The sequence below is a fragment of the Elephas maximus genome, chromosome 7 (genome assembly GCF_024166365.1).
Source record: "Elephas maximus indicus isolate mEleMax1 chromosome 7, mEleMax1 primary haplotype, whole genome shotgun sequence".
Taxonomy (NCBI): domain Eukaryota; kingdom Metazoa; phylum Chordata; class Mammalia; order Proboscidea; family Elephantidae; genus Elephas; species Elephas maximus.
The window spans coordinates 105,061,488-105,080,458 of record NC_064825.1 but is presented as its reverse complement, the minus strand read 5'-3'; the positions used below and the strand labels follow the sequence as shown (position 1 = coordinate 105,080,458).

Below are 18,971 nucleotides of genomic sequence, written 5' to 3'. Positions count from 1 at the left end.
AGAATAAATGGGTAGGTATAGAACTTTCAGATGGAGAGGCAGTCAAGGCAATATCAAGTAATAAATGACTGACTGAAACATAGGAAGATAAGGGTAAATTTCAAGGAAACCATAAAGAAAGTTAACAAACCTAACCATCCAAAAAAAAAAAAAAAAAAACACACAAAGACTCAGTAAACACAAAATTTATAGTAATGAAAGAGAAGAAAAGAAAAACCACAAACAAAAGGAACTCAGCATGGGAAAGTAAGAGAAAAAAGAAAATGTCAGCACCACAGAACAAAAGCACAGTACGACAGCAATAAACTCATACCCATCTAACAATAATTACACTGAACATAAACGGCTTAAATGCACCCATAAAGAGACAGAGAGTGGCAGAATAATTTAAAAAAAAATAATTCATCAATATGCTATCTACAAGAGACATATCATTAACAAAAAGACATAAAAATACTAAAAATTAAAAGACAAAAAAAATCAAGCAAACAGTAACCAAAAAAGAGTAGGAGTGGAAATATTGTTCTCAGATAAAATAGACTTTGAGGTAAAATAGAACATAAAGACAAGGAAGGACAGTATATAATGATTAAAATGACAATCATATATCTATGCATTCAATGACAGGGTTCCAAAATACATAAAACAAACTCTAAGATCATGGAGAAGAGAAATACTCAGTTCCACAATAATAGCAGAAGATTTCAACACATCACTGTAAAAAGGACAGAACATCTAGAAAGAAATACAGCAAAAATGCAGAACATATAAAGGCCATGATCACCCAGCTCTACCTCATAGAATTTTATAGAACACGCCAGCAAACAACAGCAAAGTGTGAATTTTTCTCAATTCACATGAAACATTCTTCAGAATAGACCACATTTTAGGGACAAAACAACTCTCAATAAAATCAAAAACATTAAAATAATACAAAACGTTCTCTCTAATCACACCACCATAAAAGTAGAAATCAACACCAAAAGAACAAGGGAAAAATCAAACACATGAAACCTGAATAACACCTTACTTAAAAACCACTGGCTAATAGAAGAAATCAAAGAGGGAATCAAAAAAATTCCTGGAATCAAATGAGAATGTGAACATATCATATCAAAGGTCTTGAGAAACAGCAAAGGCAGTGTTCAGAGGTCAATTTATAGCAGTAAATGCACACATCAAAATAGAAGAAAATATCAAAAGAAAAATGTTATCTCTACAGCTACAACAAATAGACAGAGAATAGCAAAAAGAGGCCACAGTCAACAGAAGAAAGGAAGTAATAAAGATTAGAGCAGAAATAAATGAAATATCAGAAAAAAAAACAATATAAAGAATCAACAAGACCAAAACTTCGTTCTTTGAAAAGACCAAACAATTCTGCAAACCATCGGACAAGCTGACGAAAGAAAAAAAAGGAGAGGAAAAAAATAACCCAAATAAAATGAGAAGAGAGACATTACAACAAACCTATCTAAAATAAAAAAGATCATAATAGAATACTATGAAAAATTGTACTCCAACAAATTCAAGAAACTAGAGGAAATAGTTAAATTTCTAGAAACACCCTACCTACCTAAATGAACAAAAACTGAGATAGAAAATCTGAAAAATGCGTAACAAGAGAAGAGATAGAATGGGGTAAAAAAAAAAAAAAAGAACTGCCAACAAATAAAAGCCCTGGCCTGAATGGCTTCACTGGATAATACTACCAAATATTCGAGAAGAGCTCACACGAGCACTATTCAAACTATTTCAGAGCAAAGAAATGAAGGAAATCTCCTAAATTCATTCTATAAAGTCAGTAAAACCCTGGTACCAAAGCCAGGAAAAAACATAAATTTAAAAAATAAAAGTACAGACTAAATTTTATCTCTCATGGACATAAATGCGAAAATGCACAGCAAAATTCTTGCCTATAGAATTCAGCATCGTATTAAAAAAGTAATACACCACTACCAAGTGGGATTCATACCAGGTGTATAAAGATGGTTCAACATTAGAAAATCAATCAACATAATCCATCATACAAAAAGAATGAAAGAAAATAATCACATAATAAAACAATTGACATTTGATAAAGCCCAACACATTCCTGATTTAAAGAAAACCCTGAATAATATAGGAATAGTAGAGAAATTTAAGGAACATTTATACAAAACCAAAAGCCAGCATCATTCTCAATGGATAGAGGTTGAAAGCATTCCCCCTGAGAACAGGAACAAGACATAGAGGCCCTTTATCACCACTCCTATTTAACCTAGTGCTGGAAGTCCTAGCTGGAGCAATAAGGCAAGAAAAATAAATAATGGCATCCAACTTTAAAAAGAATTGTTACAACTATCCATATACAGAGATGATATGATCCTACACGTAGACAACACCAAATATTCCATAAGGAAACTACTGGAATAAGAAAATCTAAACAATATTCTTTAAGGATATATACATACATAAACTATTTTTAACTATGGTTAAAAATTAGGATTGGGATTAATTCTGAGAAGAGGTGGAGAAATGGCATCAGAGAAGTGCAATCACATAGTTTCAATGATATTGATAATATTCTAGGTAAGAGGCTGCAAGATTTATAAATAATTGCATATGTAGCTGGATATACACGAAAAATTACACACTAAGATTTTAAAAATAAGAAATGTTCTAAAATCTTTCTTTTAGTTAGAAAAGTAAACTCTTGTTAAGCACAGATAATGTTCCATATTACACTGAGAAAATTCTTTCCGCTTTCTGGTTTCTGATGTTCCTGGATGGGCTGTAGACTAAGAAAAACTTATTTTTTTTACATAATATTGAAAAAATAAAATTTTGTTTTGATAAAAACAAATCATTACTAAGTGCTACATAAAAAAGCATTTAAGTTTAATACAACTTTTAGGGAACACGCTGCTTATGAAAAATAAGACGTTTCTTTCTACATCTTCAATTTCATGGAGATAAAATCAGAAGCTCTATTTAATCTTTTAAGAACCACAAAAAATGCACATAACAACTAATGAGGAAAATATAAATATGTTTATAACTTAGATTAATGTCATTTTCAACTCCAAAGTGAGAGAGTAGTATCTTTCCTCTAATCGAGAACTAGATTGGGTTTTCTTCATCAACCACATCCCATCTATCAAAATTGCTCACTGATGGTGTCTCAAACCAAACACAATATCACATCCAACTAAAATATGCAGAATTGTAAATACATAGAAATTGCCCAGAGGAACAGAAGTAATCTTAAACACAAAACGGATAGTGGAGCTAAAAAAAAACTGTTGTGCTAATAGAATAATGAAGAGTAAAATTTTGGCCTCAAAAATTTGTTCTAAGTATTGGTCAAACTGTTTTCTCATTAATTTGGATGATAGAAAATTTTTGTAACTCGTTTTTTTCTCTTTTTAAAAGGAAAAAAATAATTTTTTCTAAGTCCTGTTTCAGTATATACTGAGAAAAATAAAATTAAATGTGAGCTTATTTTTATTTATAACAGGAAAAATACTTACGGCTTCTATCCAGCCTCCAGAATGTCTCGATTACTTTCATTCTAATGTCAAAGAATAGTTTATTCTACATTTTGGATGCCTTTACATCAGTAAAGAGAAGTATTCCTAGAGAATCCATTGAATTGACTTAATCATTCCATGTAATAATTCATTGCCTATTACTTGCTTTAGAATTACCAATATTTTCAGTGTGGATGCAAATTCTTCTACATGTGGTTAACTTTCTACTCCAGATTTTTTCCATAGCATTTTTCATCTCAGAATTTCTCAGAGTGTATATCAGAGGATTCAACCTGGGAGTGATAACTGTATAAACCACAGTCATAAATTTGTCAGTTGGAAAGTTGGAAACAGGTCTAACATACATGAAAATACAGGGAACAAAAAAGAGGGCAACCACTGTAATGTGGGAGCTGCAGGTAGACAGGGCTTTGTGCCTCCCTTCCTGACTGTGAGTCTTCAGGGATCTTAGGATGACCCCATAGGAGATTGTGTTAGAAGGATAAAAATTACCATACAGATGGCTCCACCATTGGTAACAACAGTGAGCCCTACAAAATAGGTGTCAGAGAAAGCAAGTTCCAATAATGGGTACATGTCACACATGAAGTGATCAATGACATTGGGGCCACAGAAGGGGAGGCTGTACACAGAGAGAAGTTGAACCACAGAGTGCAAAAAACCTCCAACCCAGGCCACCACCAGCAACAGAATGCAAACCTGTCGATTCATGATGGTTAAATAATGCAGTGGCTTACAGATGGCCACGTAGCAATCATAGGCCATTGCCACCAGAAGAAAGATCTCAGCACCACCAAATAAGTGCTCTATAAAGAGCTGGCCCATGCAACCTGAGAAGGAAATAGTCTTTTTATCACAGAGTAAGTCTACAATCATTTTGGGGGAAATGGCAGTGGAATAAACAGCATCAATGAATGACAGGTAGGCAAGGAAGAAGTACATGGGGGAGCCCAGGGAGGGGCTGACAACAACAGTCATGACAATGAGCAGGTTGCCCATCATTGTCACAATGTAGATGAACAAAAACATGACAGTTAACACTCTTTGGCCCTCAGGATCCTGTGTGAATCCCAGGAGGACAAATTCTGTTACATTGTTACTGTGTCCCATTTACTCTTCTATAAGACCTACTTCAGAGATGAGAGCTCAGGAGAACAAGACCTGTAAAGAAATCATGAACATCAGTGTGAATATGTCCATTAGGTCTTGGAGTTCTTCTTCACTATTAATCTTGTACAGTGGCTTACTCATAATAAACATTTAGAAATATGTACTGAGTTTCTCTTCCAAAGATCCCAGTATGTCTTCCCTTAACAATTCTACTTCTATTCATGTGCCCATGAATAATGGGCTGTATCTCTAAATCTTAGTGGATCTTCTACAGAGAAGATCAGTCAGGGGCTCAACAGTCTTTCATTCATTTAATACTCCTTTTTTAAAACATGACAGTGCTTGGCACAGAGGTCAGCAATGACAAAGAGGGAAAGGATTTCTGCTCTCAAGAAACATTCTCTGGTGGCGAAGATAAACTCTAAACAAATAAATTGACATAAAACCAGTACTTACAGTTGGTAATATTTGTGGTGAGTCCCTTTACAATATGATCTATATAACAGCAAAAATAACCCCTCTTCAGGAATATCTCACTAAATATTATGATATTCCACTATTAGAAGTTCGGTCCTTCCTGCCTCAAATGGCTTTCAATGTTTATGAATCTCTCATTAAATGTGAAGAGCCTGGACTTTGAAATGCATCAGATAACTACAAAATTATTTAGTTTATTATTCCCTGTGGTAATTATTTGGACATAGATTTTCTGTCCCTTACAATATGATCTGTATTTTCAGCAAATATTTTTGAACTGAAGTTAACTGACACATAAGAATTAATAAGTACCTTAGCAGCCAGCATTTTGCAAATCCATTGCAGGTGTGCTGGGTAGCCATGGGGGAGAAAATAGACACTTTAAGGAGAGATGGAGGACAAAGGGAGAGGGATTTATAGATAATACTTAGGCACTGAGAGCAGTCAGAATTAGAACTTCGATATCCAGACTTCGAAAGGGAACATACCCAAAGGAAAAATCGAAACTCAGTGTAAGAAGGTATGAGTTTTAGTTATTTTCTTTATTTAGCCACAAATCTGTCTCAATTTACTCATTGGAAAATAAAGAATTGAACTAGATGATCTTAGAATCCTTTCTAGTCCAACTGTCTATGACATTATCAGTGAAACCCCAACTTATTTTATTCTGCTGGATATTTCTATTTATATATTTGTAATTAAACAACAATCTCGAAGCTCATCAATGATACTTTAAAAAATGCTAGTCAGTGTTGGAATTGGATCACTCAAGTGACCAAATACTGATTAGCTTTCTCATTCAGTGTGCGCTTGTTTAAGGCCCAGGACACCCCTGGAAAGAGCGCACAGCACAGTGACGAATAATGCGTACTCTGGGGCAACACTGTCTGTGTTTGAATTCCACCTTCACCGCTTACTGTCTCTGTGACCTTGTGCAACTTCATAAACCTCTTTGTGCCTCAGTTTCATAATTTGTAAAATGGGGAAATCAATTGTATGTATCTCTGAAGTTAGTGTGTGTGTGTTTTTACATGCAAAGTACCTAAAGCACTGCCTGGATCCTGATAAAGAATCAATAAACGGTAGCTTTTTATTATTGTCCTTGAATGTTTCTCTATGGACATTTGATCAGAACAAATCATCTGGATCTTTTTCACATTAGGAACAAGTATTTTACTTGTAAAAAGAATATTATGTATTTATAATTCACAGACACACATTTTGGGACATAGGATAAAACCGTACATTATAAGAATTATCTATTTTGTTGAATGTGTGTCTTAATATCTACCTCTAATGGTGAGTATATTGATGAAAGTTAAGCAGGAAAAAAGGAAAAACTTGTAGCCATGCATCAGATGGAGACCTAAAGAGTAGAAAATGAAAGAAAAGAAGAATCAAATCAGGAAGCAGAGAAATTATATTTAAGAAATTAATATACACAGGTAATTGGGATATTAATGTGTTAAGTGGGGATAGCTTTCTTAAGAAATCTTCAGAAAGATTTTTTCTTGTGAAAGAGTGCTGGAAGGCCAACCACTGAGGCTTCCTGAACTTACTCAGGAGGCTTCTTGGGAAGCCATTACAATTAAACACAGAGCCCACCCTACAAAATAAAGAATAAAAAGGGAAAGGAAGGGGAAAACAGAGATGAGAGTGAAACAAAAAAAAAGAAGAAGAAGAAGAAGAAGAACAAGAGTGGACGAAAGGAGAGAAGGAAAGAGAAAGGAAGTGAAGGAAAAGGGGGAAAAAGAAAAGAAAATTCAAAGAAAAAAAAAAAAGAACATTGATCCCTCAGAGGCCCTAGCACTTACGGTTAAAAACAAACTCAAATAAGAGAGGATAGTACATATATAGGTACAAACACAATTTTTAGGATTATTCTTTCTTGCAGAAAATTGCTGAATTACTAAACCTCAAATGTAGACAAGCTGATTTCATTGATATTGATTTGGCTGAGGGGAAAGAACATGTGCAGAGGAATTTTGAGCTATCTTTTAGGAACCAGCTCTAATGAGTCTTCTATATGTCTGGGTGGTTCAGGAGTTCTTTCATTTTTGAAGCGGTTGATTAATAAAGGTACAGCTGTTGAAGAACATAATGGTTAAAGATAGCTTATATCTAATTTTTCTTTAACTATCTATTTTCTTCAAGGTCTAGTGCTCTTAATTTTATTAATGTCAATGCCGGATTTCACCGAAATAAATATTCTGTTGGCCAGCTAAATTATTTCCATGTAAAACAATCAGTATGTGAAGTATTCACTATAGTTTCAGTCCTCAAAGATTTGATACTATAAAAACTAAAATAATTACTAGGCTCTCGATGTAAACCACTAAGCTTACACCTTTCTAGAAAAAAAAATCATTTATTTTTATAAGGACATGGCTTTTTACAAATAGAAATTAAACTGTCATAGTAACAAAAATAACCTCTATAGTACATTACAATTACAGTTTTATAAGTCTCTCTAAGTGGCAGTAGGCAAGGTACTTCCTGATCACCAGTTTCTTTTTGTATAATTAAAAAAATTGTGTATATATATAGGCATTTGTACATATGGTTACTGTCATAATTTTGTATATATACAAAAAGGTATACATATGTATAAATGTATATATATATATATATGGTTGTTACCATAATTTTAAAATATTCCCACTTAAAAGCACATATCAAATTTCCAGGCATAACTTTTTTTTTACACCCTGACACTTGAGGTAATACATAGTTTTAAATTTTCTTATTCAAATATGGAGCCTCGGTGGTGCAGCAGTTAAGAGCATGGCTGTTAACCAAAGGTCAGCAGTTTGAATCCACCAGCTCCTCCCTTGAAACTCTATGGGGCAGTTCTACTCTGTCTTTCAGGGTCACTATGAGATAGAATCTACTTGAAGCAAAGGGTTTGGTTTTTTGATTTAGCTCAAATATTTCTAAAATAACTATATATATTAATATATCACATATCCTACGAGCCAAGATTACAAATCTATTGACTTATTCTAATGCATAACTTGCTTCATCTGTTATTTGGCAAATAGTAAACATCTATCAGGATAAAATACTTAAGCGAAATAGACTGTGTATGTTCTGGCTAATTTCTGTGTTTCTCTTGCTTAATTTTACAAACTCACAATTAATCTAGTGAAATATATTTAAGAAATTAACTCTATTTCAATATATGATGGAAATTTTTAATGAGTGTCCTCCATCAGATGTTTCAAAAATTTACCTCTTGGTTCTTGTCCTTGGTCCTGAAAATCAGGGGTTCTTTCATTGAGAGTAATTGTAGATACCTCATGTATTTATCTAAAATCACAGAACACATGGCAATGTGCACTGCTCAGTGGATCTAGAAATAGTTCCAAGTGGTTACACTTTTCATACTTCCACACAAGCTGCCCATCATATCTTTTTTTTTTTTTTCAGAAAACTGTAGAACTGTATATGTGGTTGCCTGGAACATGAAGACACTTAAAAATAATAGTAAACAGCTGAACGTTCTCACCTGTTAGAAAATGTGCTGGAAGAACAATGAGGATGCTATGTTCGCATGACTATGCAAAAAATAGGCAAATTAATGGAAATTAACCTGGCCAAGCTCGTTATTTAGTGACACAAAGTAAAAATCACTGAAATTTGTTATTTGAAATTTTCTTTGTTTAATCAATTATGATGAAGCAAACAAAAGTTTTTAACTGAGGATTTAGGGTCATACTCATGTCTCCCTCCTCATTAATCCTGTACCTAACAAGGCAAAGGCTGGGATTTAACTTCCTAGAAAAGCCAATGACAGAGCTTCTCACAGATAGGACCAGAACTTTTCAGCAATTCAGTCATTCAAAAAGCATATCCAAAGACCATTTCTTTCCTCACTAGAAGAATGCCCCTACATCTCCCCAACCTCAGTCCAGAAAATCATGACTTTCCGTAAATTCCAACAAGCAATGACAGATATGTATCAACAGAAAATATAACATGAAACCATCTACAGGACTAGATGCTAATTACAGAGAGTCTCCATCCTAGACAGGAATTTGAGTTTTCAGAAATCTCTTGGGTCATTCTATCAGGAAATAATTCTTCCGTTTATATGTGCAGACATAGTATGTGGCTTTTTATATCAATACTGTTTTAAATGAAAGATAATGCAAGTTCACTATAAATTAGATTGTTAGAATATTTGGAACAAATTCAAATGAAGTTACCTCTCCTGGACACTTTTCTTCCCTAGACAATCCCTAGAGGGAAAAGGCTTGAGTCTTGCCAAGAAAAGTAGTGGAAAGCCAAGTAATGTGAAATGTCTGTAATGAGAAGAGAAAATTCTAAAATAAAGTGAATAATAAATTATGAGTTTTATATTAGTAAATCTTTAGGTAAGGCAGATAATGTTTATTCCAAAATGACTGGAGAACAAGCAGCAGATTCTCTTGCCTAACCATATTCCTAGCAGAAGAAGGCCTTACTCTGACTGTTAGAGCCTCTATACCCAATAAACCCTATGGCTCAGAGGCAGAGAACATTGGGACTAGGTAAGTTACTGAAATTTACCTTCCAATTTTTGAAAAGGCAGATAATCACAGTTCTGCACTTCTGGATTAGAGCAGATGTTGTTGATCTAAGCCTGAATCTAGGTCAGCTGGAACCATAACGATTTATTTCTCAAACACAGTCAGCAGTTGTTTTCATGAATAGTCACAACATGATCCAAGAGGATGTATCTTAACTTAATCACTTTATTCTCAGTTGTATCAAGACTCAACTTGACTAGGACTTAAAACAGGTACCTTAACTTTGAGTGAGCTAAATTTTATTTGCGTGCATGGCTCTATTGCAGAAATCGATATACTCTATCAACTAACCCTGAAGCTTGCCATAACCTTGAAGTTTAAAGTTACCATGACCAATTAATAAGTACATTTATAGTTCAGAAAGTTTTTAGTTGAATTTTCTGTCATTTGCAACCAAAAGCCACCTAACTGAAACACCCCGATCTTAAAGGTGTGTATGAATTTAGGTTAGTTTATGTGTATGAGTGTGTTTTTTAAGCAGTATCACTTGATTTTAATTTTTACATCATAGCCTGTCTTATTAGCAACAACAGTTCATTAATCTTTCAAAATTTAAATGTATTTTCCATATTTTTCTGCTTCCAAATGAACTTTTAGAATTAGAGAAATGCTAGGCATAGTTATATGCAGAAAAAAGTGAACTATATATTTACATTTTTCCCCAAGGATTGACTTAGCATACTGTCACATTTTTGTGAGATAAAATCTACACACAATCCTGTTCAAACTTAATTCATTACATTCTTCTGACAATCCATGCTATATTAAATATCCTTTGCTAACGCCACAACTCGGATGTACTAATTCTCCTTTGTCTTCTTTTTTTTTTTTTGTACAGCTTTTGCATTAGAAAGACATAATCCTAGTGCTCAGATAACTTTGGAAATGTCTATTACATGAATATTTGCACATGGAGACACTGGCAGAAGCCTAATACTGCCACCCAGTGATGAACGCTAGGAGGCGGGATTAGTAAGTTCCCTGATACACTGGTAACATGCATGCTATTTGAAAGACAGCTAGTGTAAGGTCATTGGGTTTCATAGTGACACAAGGAAGTGCACCATGAGTGCCCTTATGTCATGCTTGATGTCAGAGGGTCATTCACTTAAAAATTAAGCAGCATAACAAAAGTCCTTAATAAAAACAAAATTGTACATACAGATATATGGCCAGGAATGAAGCTAGGGGGAAGTATATCATATTCATAAGTATAATTTGCAGAACAAATGAAACCTCTGTCAAGATTTCCATTTCTGATGTTGAGTGATATGAATGCAATGCTCACTTCCTGAAAGAAAAATTTTTTTTTTGCTTTCAAAAGAGAGTTCTTAAATAGAAGTATGTAATGTAGTAGTCAAAGAGTTCAGCTTCTAACCCCAAAATTCAGCATTTTGAATCTACCGACTGCTCCTTGGATACACAATGGGGCAGTTCTGCTCTGTCCTATACAGTGGCTATGAATCAGAATAGACTCAATGGTAATGGATTTGGTTTCTTTTGGGGGGGGGGACCAGGTATAAATAACATTAGAAATATTTGATTACTGAAATAGTGTGTGTTAGTGGCAGAGAAATAAACCAAAAAAATAAAAAAGTGGAAGAAAAGATTGATTATTTTAAAGATGTATAAAATGACATATTAACAGAAAAAAAAATTAAATTTGTACTTAAAATAATTAAACAGCTAGGCTGGCAGAATACTTTACCAATTTGGAGAAAATAGGTTTAAATATTCTCTCACCACAAATAAAAATAAATTCTAGATTGGTTGAAAACAGAATTATTTGAAAAGTTATTTATAATACAATACCAAATATAAAGATTAAAATGTATAAAGTCTGTGAAAGAAAACAGAATTCTCCGAGTAAATGAAGAAGTCAAAAAGTAAAAGAATTTTTAAATATAACATCTGTATATAAAAACACTCATAATTATAATATGAAAAACATGCTAAGGTAAACATTTGTAGCAAACATCAAAGAAAACTGGTACATATATGCAATATATAAAAAGTTCATCTGATTCCAATAGAATGAGAATTCAAAAAAAATTTTTTTTAGTTTCTGGTGTGAATTCTATATCCCACACATTGCACAAGCAAGAGAGAGCACAAAAATAATTAAACTTTCTACCTTCAGGTTACTTATAAATCAGCTATATTGAAGGCAAACATATGTACACCACCTTCTCCGAGGAAAAATTAGAGAAGACAATGAAGAAAAATTAAGAATTATGTGGGACACAATCAAGAGCAAAAATTTGCATGTGATTAGAGTTTCAGAACAGGGAGAGAAGGTGGAAAACACAGAGAAGGTTGTTGAAGATTTACTGACAGAAAACTTCCAAAATATCATGAAAAGAATATCAAGAAAACCTGACCATCTAATAAGCTCAAATAGCCCCATACATGATGAACTGCAAAAGAATGTCACAACAATACATCATAATCACACTTGCCAAAACCAAAGACAAAGAAAGAATCCTGAGAGCAGATCTAGAAAAACAAAAAGTCACTTATAAAAGGGAAAAATAAAATTAAACTCTAATTACTTGGCAAAAACAATGCAGGTAAGAAGGTGATGGGATGACATATATAAAACCCTGAATTGATAAAAATACAAACAAAGAATAACATATCCTGCAAGACTCTCCAATACAATTGTAAAATTAGTACATACCCAGATAAACAGAAATTGAGATAATTCTGAAAAACCAAACCAAACTTACAAGAAATATTAAAGGCAGACCTTATGTTAGAGAACTGGCAACATCAGACAACACCAGAGTCTAGGACATAGGTCAGCATCAGCCAGATACCAACCTAGGCAAAGAACTCTCAATATTAAAATAAAGCTAAAGACTTAAAAAGGAAAACAGAAATGTCAATCAGTAAATGATGACAGTGTCAAAACAATAAAAAGGAGAATAAATGGGGTAAACATAGAATTTTCAGATGGAGAGGAAGTCAAGGCAATATCAAGTAATAAACAATTGATTTTTTTTTTCAGACTTAGGAAGGTAAGGGTAAATTTCAAGAAAACCACAAAGAAAATTAACAAACCTAACCATCCAAATAAGAAAAAGAAGAAATACACAAAAATTCAGTAAACACAAAACCTACACAAACGAAAGAAAAGAAAATTCACAAAAAAAAGGAACTCAGCACAGGAAAGTAAGAGCAACAAAGAAAACATCAGCACCACAAAAGAAAAGCACAATATGAAGGCAGTAAATGCATACCTGTCTATCAATAGTCACACTGAATGTTAATGGCTTAAATGCACGCATAAAGAGGCAGAGAGTGTCAGAATGGATTTAAAAAAAATGATTCATCAATATGCTGTCTACAAGAGACATATCATTGACACAAAGACATAAACATAATAAAAATTAAAAGAAAGAAAAACTATATCAAGCAAGCAGTAACCAAAAAAGAGTAAGTGTAGCAATATTACTCTCAGATAAATAAGAGTTTAAGGTAAAATCGATCATCTAGACAAGGGAGGACATTACATAATGACAGAGGTGACAATCAACCAATAACACTTAACCTTAATAAACATCTATGCACTCAATGACAGGGTTCCAAAATACATACAAGAAATTCTAAGAGCAAGGAAAAAAGAAATGCTCAGTTCCACAATAATAATAGAAGACTTCAACACATCTCTAGGTAAAGGACAGAACATTTAGAAAGAAACTCAGCAAAAATACAGAACATCTAAAGGCCATGATCACCCAACCTGACCTCAGAGATATATGTAGAACACTCCACCAAACAGCAGCAGAGTGTGCATTTTTTCAAAGTATATGAAACATTCTCTAGAATAGACCACATTTTAGCACAAAACAAGCCTCAATAAAATCGAAAACATCAAAATAATACAAAACATTCTCTCTAATCACACCACCATAAAAGTAGGAATCAACAATAAGAAGAGCAAGGGAAAAATCAAATACGTGAAACCTGAATAACATCTTGCTTAAAAACCACTGGCTAATAGAAGAAATCAAGAGGAAATCAAAAAATTCCCAGAATCAAATGAGAATGTAAACGTATCCTATCGAAGCTTTTGCAACACAGCAAAGGCAGTGTTCAGCGGTCAACTCATAGCAATACACGCACTCATCAAAATAGGAGGACAAATCAAAATGAAAATGTTAGCACTATGACTCAAATAGAAAGAGAATAGCAAAAAGAGGCCAGAGGCAAGAGGAGAAAGGAAGTAATAAGGATTGGAGCAGAAATAAATGAAATATCAGGAAAAAAAAAAATAACCAACAAGACAAAAACTTCGCTCCCTGAATAGATCAAAAAATTCGGCAAACCATTGGACAAGCTGACAAAAGACAAACAGAAGAGGAAACCACCCAAATAAGATGAGATGAGAGACTTTACTACAGAAATAACTAAAATAAAGATCACACCAGAATACTATGAAAAATTGCACTCCAACAAATTTGAGAAACTAGAGGAAATGGACAAATTTCTAGAAACACACTACCTACCTAAACTAACAAAAACTGAGATAGAAAATCTGAAAAATGCATAACAAGAGAAGAGATAGAATGGGGTAAAAATAAAAAATTAAATTAAAAACTCCCAACAAAGAAAAGCCCTGGTCTGGACAGCTTCACTGGAGAATTCTACCAAACCTTCAGAGAAGAGCTCACACCAGTGCTATTCAAACTATTTCAGAGCACAGGAATGCAGGAAATCTCCCAAATTCATTCTCTAAAGCCAGTATAACCCTGATACCAAAGCCAGGAAAACACACAAATTTAAAAAATAAAAATACAGACCAATATCTCTCATGAACATAAAAGCAAAAATGCACAGCAAAATTCTAGCCAAAAGTATTCAGCATCACATTAAAAAGGTAATACACCCCTACCATGTGAGAGTCATACCAGGTATGCAAGGTTGGTTCAACATTAGAAAATCAATCAACATAATCCATCATATAAATAGAACAAAAGAAAAAGAATCACATAACACAATAGACATTTGATAAAGCTCAACACTTATTCCTGATAAAAACTCTCAATAAAATAGGAATAGTAGAGAAATTCCTCAACATAATAAAGGACATCTATGCAAAACCAAAAGCCAACATCATTCTCAGTGGAGAGAGGCTGAAAGCATTCCCTCTTAGAACATGCACAAGACAAGGAGGCCCTTTATTGCCACTCCTATAAATTTTTTTTTTTTTTTATTTAACATTGTGCTGGAAGTCCTAGCTAGAGGAACAAGGCAAGAAAAAGAAATAACGGCATCCAAATTGAAAAGAAATTGGCAAAACTATCCCTATTCGCAGATGATATGATCCTACACATAGACAATACCAAATTGTCCATAAGGAAACTACTGGAATAGGAAAATCTAAACAATATACATTAAGGATACATACATACATAATTAAACTATTTTTAATCGTGATTAAAAACTTAGGATTGGTATTACTTCTGAGAAGAGGTGGAGAAATGTCTTCAGAGAAGTGAAATCAGGTAGTTTCAATGATATTGATAATATACTAGGTAAGAGGCTACAAGATTTATAAATAATTGCATATGTTGCTGGATATACATGAAAAATTATACACTAAAATTTAAAAATAAGAAAAGTTCTAAAATCTTTCTTTTAGTTAAAAAGGTAAAATCTTGTTAAGAGTAGATTGTGTTCCATATTACATTAAGAAAATTTTTTCTGTTTTCTGGTTTGGGGATGTGTCTGGATGGGCTGTAGACTGAGAAAAACTTATTTTTTTTTTACATGAAAATGAAAAAACCAAAACATTATTTTTACCAAAACAAATCATTACTAAGTGTTTACATTAAAACATATTTAAATTTAATACAAAGAGAACATGCTGCTTATGTAAAATGACACATTTCTTTTCATAAATTCAATTTCATGGAGATAAAATCAGAACCTCTATCTAATCTTTTAAGAATTGCAAAAATGCACATAATTGCTAATGAGGAAAACATTGTTTATAACTTGGATTAATGTTATTTTCAAACCCACGTGAGCATACTATCTGTCCTCTAATCAAGAGCTAGAATGAGTTTTCTTCATCAACCACATCCTATCTACCAAAATTGCTCACCGATGGTGTCTCAAACCAAACACAATATCATGTCCCACTAAAATATGCAGAATTACAAATGCATGGGCATTGCCCAGAGGAATAGAAGTAATCTTAAACACAAAGTACATAGTGGAGCTTAAAAAAAACTGTTGTGCTAATAGAATAATGAACAGTAAAATTTTAAAACCGTACTTTTGGCCTCAGAAATTTGTTCTAAGTATTGGCCTAATTGTTTTCTCATTAATTTGAATAATACAAAATTTTCCAAAGTAGCTTGTTTTTACTCCTTTTGAAAAGAAAAAAAAAAATTCTTCAAAGTCTTGTTTCAGCATGTACTGAGAAAAATAAAATTACAATGTGAGCTTAGTTTTACTTTTATTTATAAAATAAAAAATACAAATGCTCTTCATCCAGCCTCCAGAATGCCTCTATTAGTTTAACTGTAATGTCAAAGAATAATTTATTCTACATTTTGGATGCCTTTCTATCAGTAAAGAGAAGTATTCCTAGAGAATCCACTGAATTGACTTAATCGTTCATTGAGATAATTTTTGCCTGTTTCTTGCTTTAGAACTAGCAATGATATTTTCAGTGTGGATGCAAATTCTTATTCTACCTGTGGTTAACTTTCTACTCCAGATTTTTTCCATAGCATTTTTCATCTCAGAATTTCTCAGGGTGTATATCAGAGGATTCAACATGGGAGTGATAACTGTATAAACCACAGTCATAGATTTGTCAATGGGAAAGTTGGAAACAGGTCTAACATACATGAAAATACAGGGAACAAAGAAGAGGACAACCACTGTGATGTGGGAGCTGCAGGTACACAGGGCTTTGTGCCTCCCCGCCTGACTGTGAGTCTTCAGGGAGTTTAGGATGACCCCATAGGAGGTTAGTAGAAGGATAAAAATTACCATACAGATGGCTCCACCATTGGCAACTACAATGAGGCCAATAAAATAGGTGTCAGTGCAAGCAAGTTCCAATAATGGGTACATGTTACAGCCAAAGTGATTAATGACATTGGGGCCACAGAAGGGGAGGCTGTACACAAAGAGAAGTTGAACCAAAGAGTGAAAAAAACCTCCAACCCAGGCCGCCACCAGCAACAGAATGCAAAACCGTTGATTCATGATGGTCAAGTAGTGCAGTGGCTTACAGATGGCCACATAGCGGTCATAGGCCATTGCCACCAGAAGAAAGACCTCAGAACCACTAAATAAGTGTTCTATAAAGAGCTGGCCCATGCAAGCTGGGAAGGAAATTGTCTTTTTTTCACAGAGTAAGTCTAGAATGATTTGGGGGGAAATGGCAGTGGAATAAACAGCATCCATGAGTGACAGATAGGCAAGGAAGAAGTACATGGGAGAGCCCAGGGAGGGGCTGACAATAACAGTCATGACAATAAGCAGGTTGCCCACCATTGTCACAATGTAGATGAGCAGAAACATGACAAATAACACTTTTTGGCCCTCAGGATCCTGAGTGAGTCCCAGGAGAACAAATTCTGTTACATTGTTAGTGTATCCCATTTACTCTTCTATAAGACCTGCTACAGAGATGAGAGCTCAGAAAAACAAGACCTGTAATGAAATCATGGACATCACTGTGAATACATGCATTAGGTCGTGGAGCTCTTCTTCACTCTTAATCTTGTACAGTGGCTAATTCACAATAAACATTTAGAAATATCTACTGAGCTTCTTTCAAAGATTCCAGTATGTCTTCACTTAAGAATTCTACTTATTCTCAGATGACTGGATTGGGCCTATGATTACGAGGTTCTATCTCTAAATCTTAGTGGACCTTCTATAGAGAAAATCAGAGGTCCAACAGTCTTTCATTCATTTACTACTCCTTTTTTAGAACATGACAGTGCTTGGCACAGAGATCAGCAATGACAAAGAGGGAAAGGATTTCTGCTCTCAAGAAACATTCTCTAGTGATGAAGATAAACTCTAAACAAATAAATTGACATAGAATCAGTACTTAGAGTTGGTAATATTTGTGGTGAGTCCCTTTACAATATGATCTATAAAAAAAAAAATTAGCACCAAAAATAACCCCTTTTCAGGAATATCTCACTAAATATTATGATATTCCACTCTTAGAAGTTTGGTCCTTTCTGCCTCAAATGTTTTTCTGTCTTTATGAATATCTCATTAAATTTGAAGGGGCTGGGATTTGAAATGTATCAGATAACTACGAAATTATTTAGGATATTATTCCCTGTACCAATTATTGGGCCATAGATTAAATGTCTCTTCTTAAGGATCCATAGCGCCTTCCATTTTCACTTTGGTTATCCCACAACTCCTAACACACTTCTGTACCCTACTGACATACAGTCAGTATCTTGAGTTGGTTGTATTTGTGGTGAGTACCCTTGCAATATACTCTATATTTTCAGCAAACATTTTTGAACTGAAGTTAACTGACATATAACAACTAACAACTAGTACCTTAGTAGCCAGCATTTTTCAAATCCATTGCATGTGAGCTGGGTAGCCATGGGGGAGAAAATAGATGCTGTAAAGAGAGGTAGAGGACAACGGGAGAGGGTTTAATATATAATACTTCTTAGGCACTGAGAGTGGTTAGAATTAGAACTTCAATATCCAGATTCCGAAAAGGAACATAGTCAAAGGAAAAATCCAAACTCAGTGTAAGAAGGTATGAGTTTTATTTATTTTCTGTATTAAGCCACAAATCTGTCTCAATTTACTCATTGAAAAATAAAGATTCAAACTAGATGATCTTAGAATCCTTTCTAGTCCAACTGTCTGTGACACTATCAGTGAAACCCCATCTTATTTTATTCTGCTGGATGCTTCTATTTATATATTTGTAACTAAACAACAATCTCCAAGCTCATCAATGTTACTTTAAAAAATGCTAGTCAGTGTTGGAATTGGATCATTCAAGTGACCAAATAATGGTTAGCTTTCTCACTCAGTGTGCGCCTGTTTAAGGCCCAGGACACCCTTGGAAAGAGCGCACAGCACAGTGAGGAATAATGCGTACTCTGGGGCAACACTGTCTGTGTTTGAATTCCACCTTCACCGCTTACTGTCTCTGTGACCTTGTGCAACTTCATAAACCTCTTTGTGCCTCAGTTTCATAATTTGTAAAATGGGAAACCAGTAGTACATATCTCTGAAATTTGTGTGTGTGTGTGTGTGT

At 33.9% G+C, this 18,971-nt stretch overlaps 1 protein-coding gene and 1 pseudogene across 1 annotated transcript; both read right to left on the bottom strand.

Annotated features, from left to right (window-relative positions):
• Positions 1–3,660: 3,660 nt before the first annotated feature.
• LOC126079807 (olfactory receptor 4A5-like) lies at positions 3,661–4,643 on the bottom strand (annotated as a pseudogene).
• An 11,678-nt stretch (positions 4,644–16,321) lies between these two features.
• On the bottom strand, positions 16,322–17,320 carry LOC126080178 (olfactory receptor 4A5-like). The gene has a single exon (XM_049891456.1). The coding sequence runs from the start codon at positions 17,318–17,320 to the stop codon at positions 16,322–16,324; it is 999 nt and encodes a 332-aa protein (XP_049747413.1).
• Between the last annotated feature and the right edge of the window lie 1,651 nt (positions 17,321–18,971).

What these genes read in the sequence shown, in the direction of transcription:
- LOC126080178 (XM_049891456.1), bottom strand. Translation starts at nt 17,320, where the DNA reads ATGGGATACACTAACAATGTAACAGAATTTGTTCTCCTGGGACTCACT.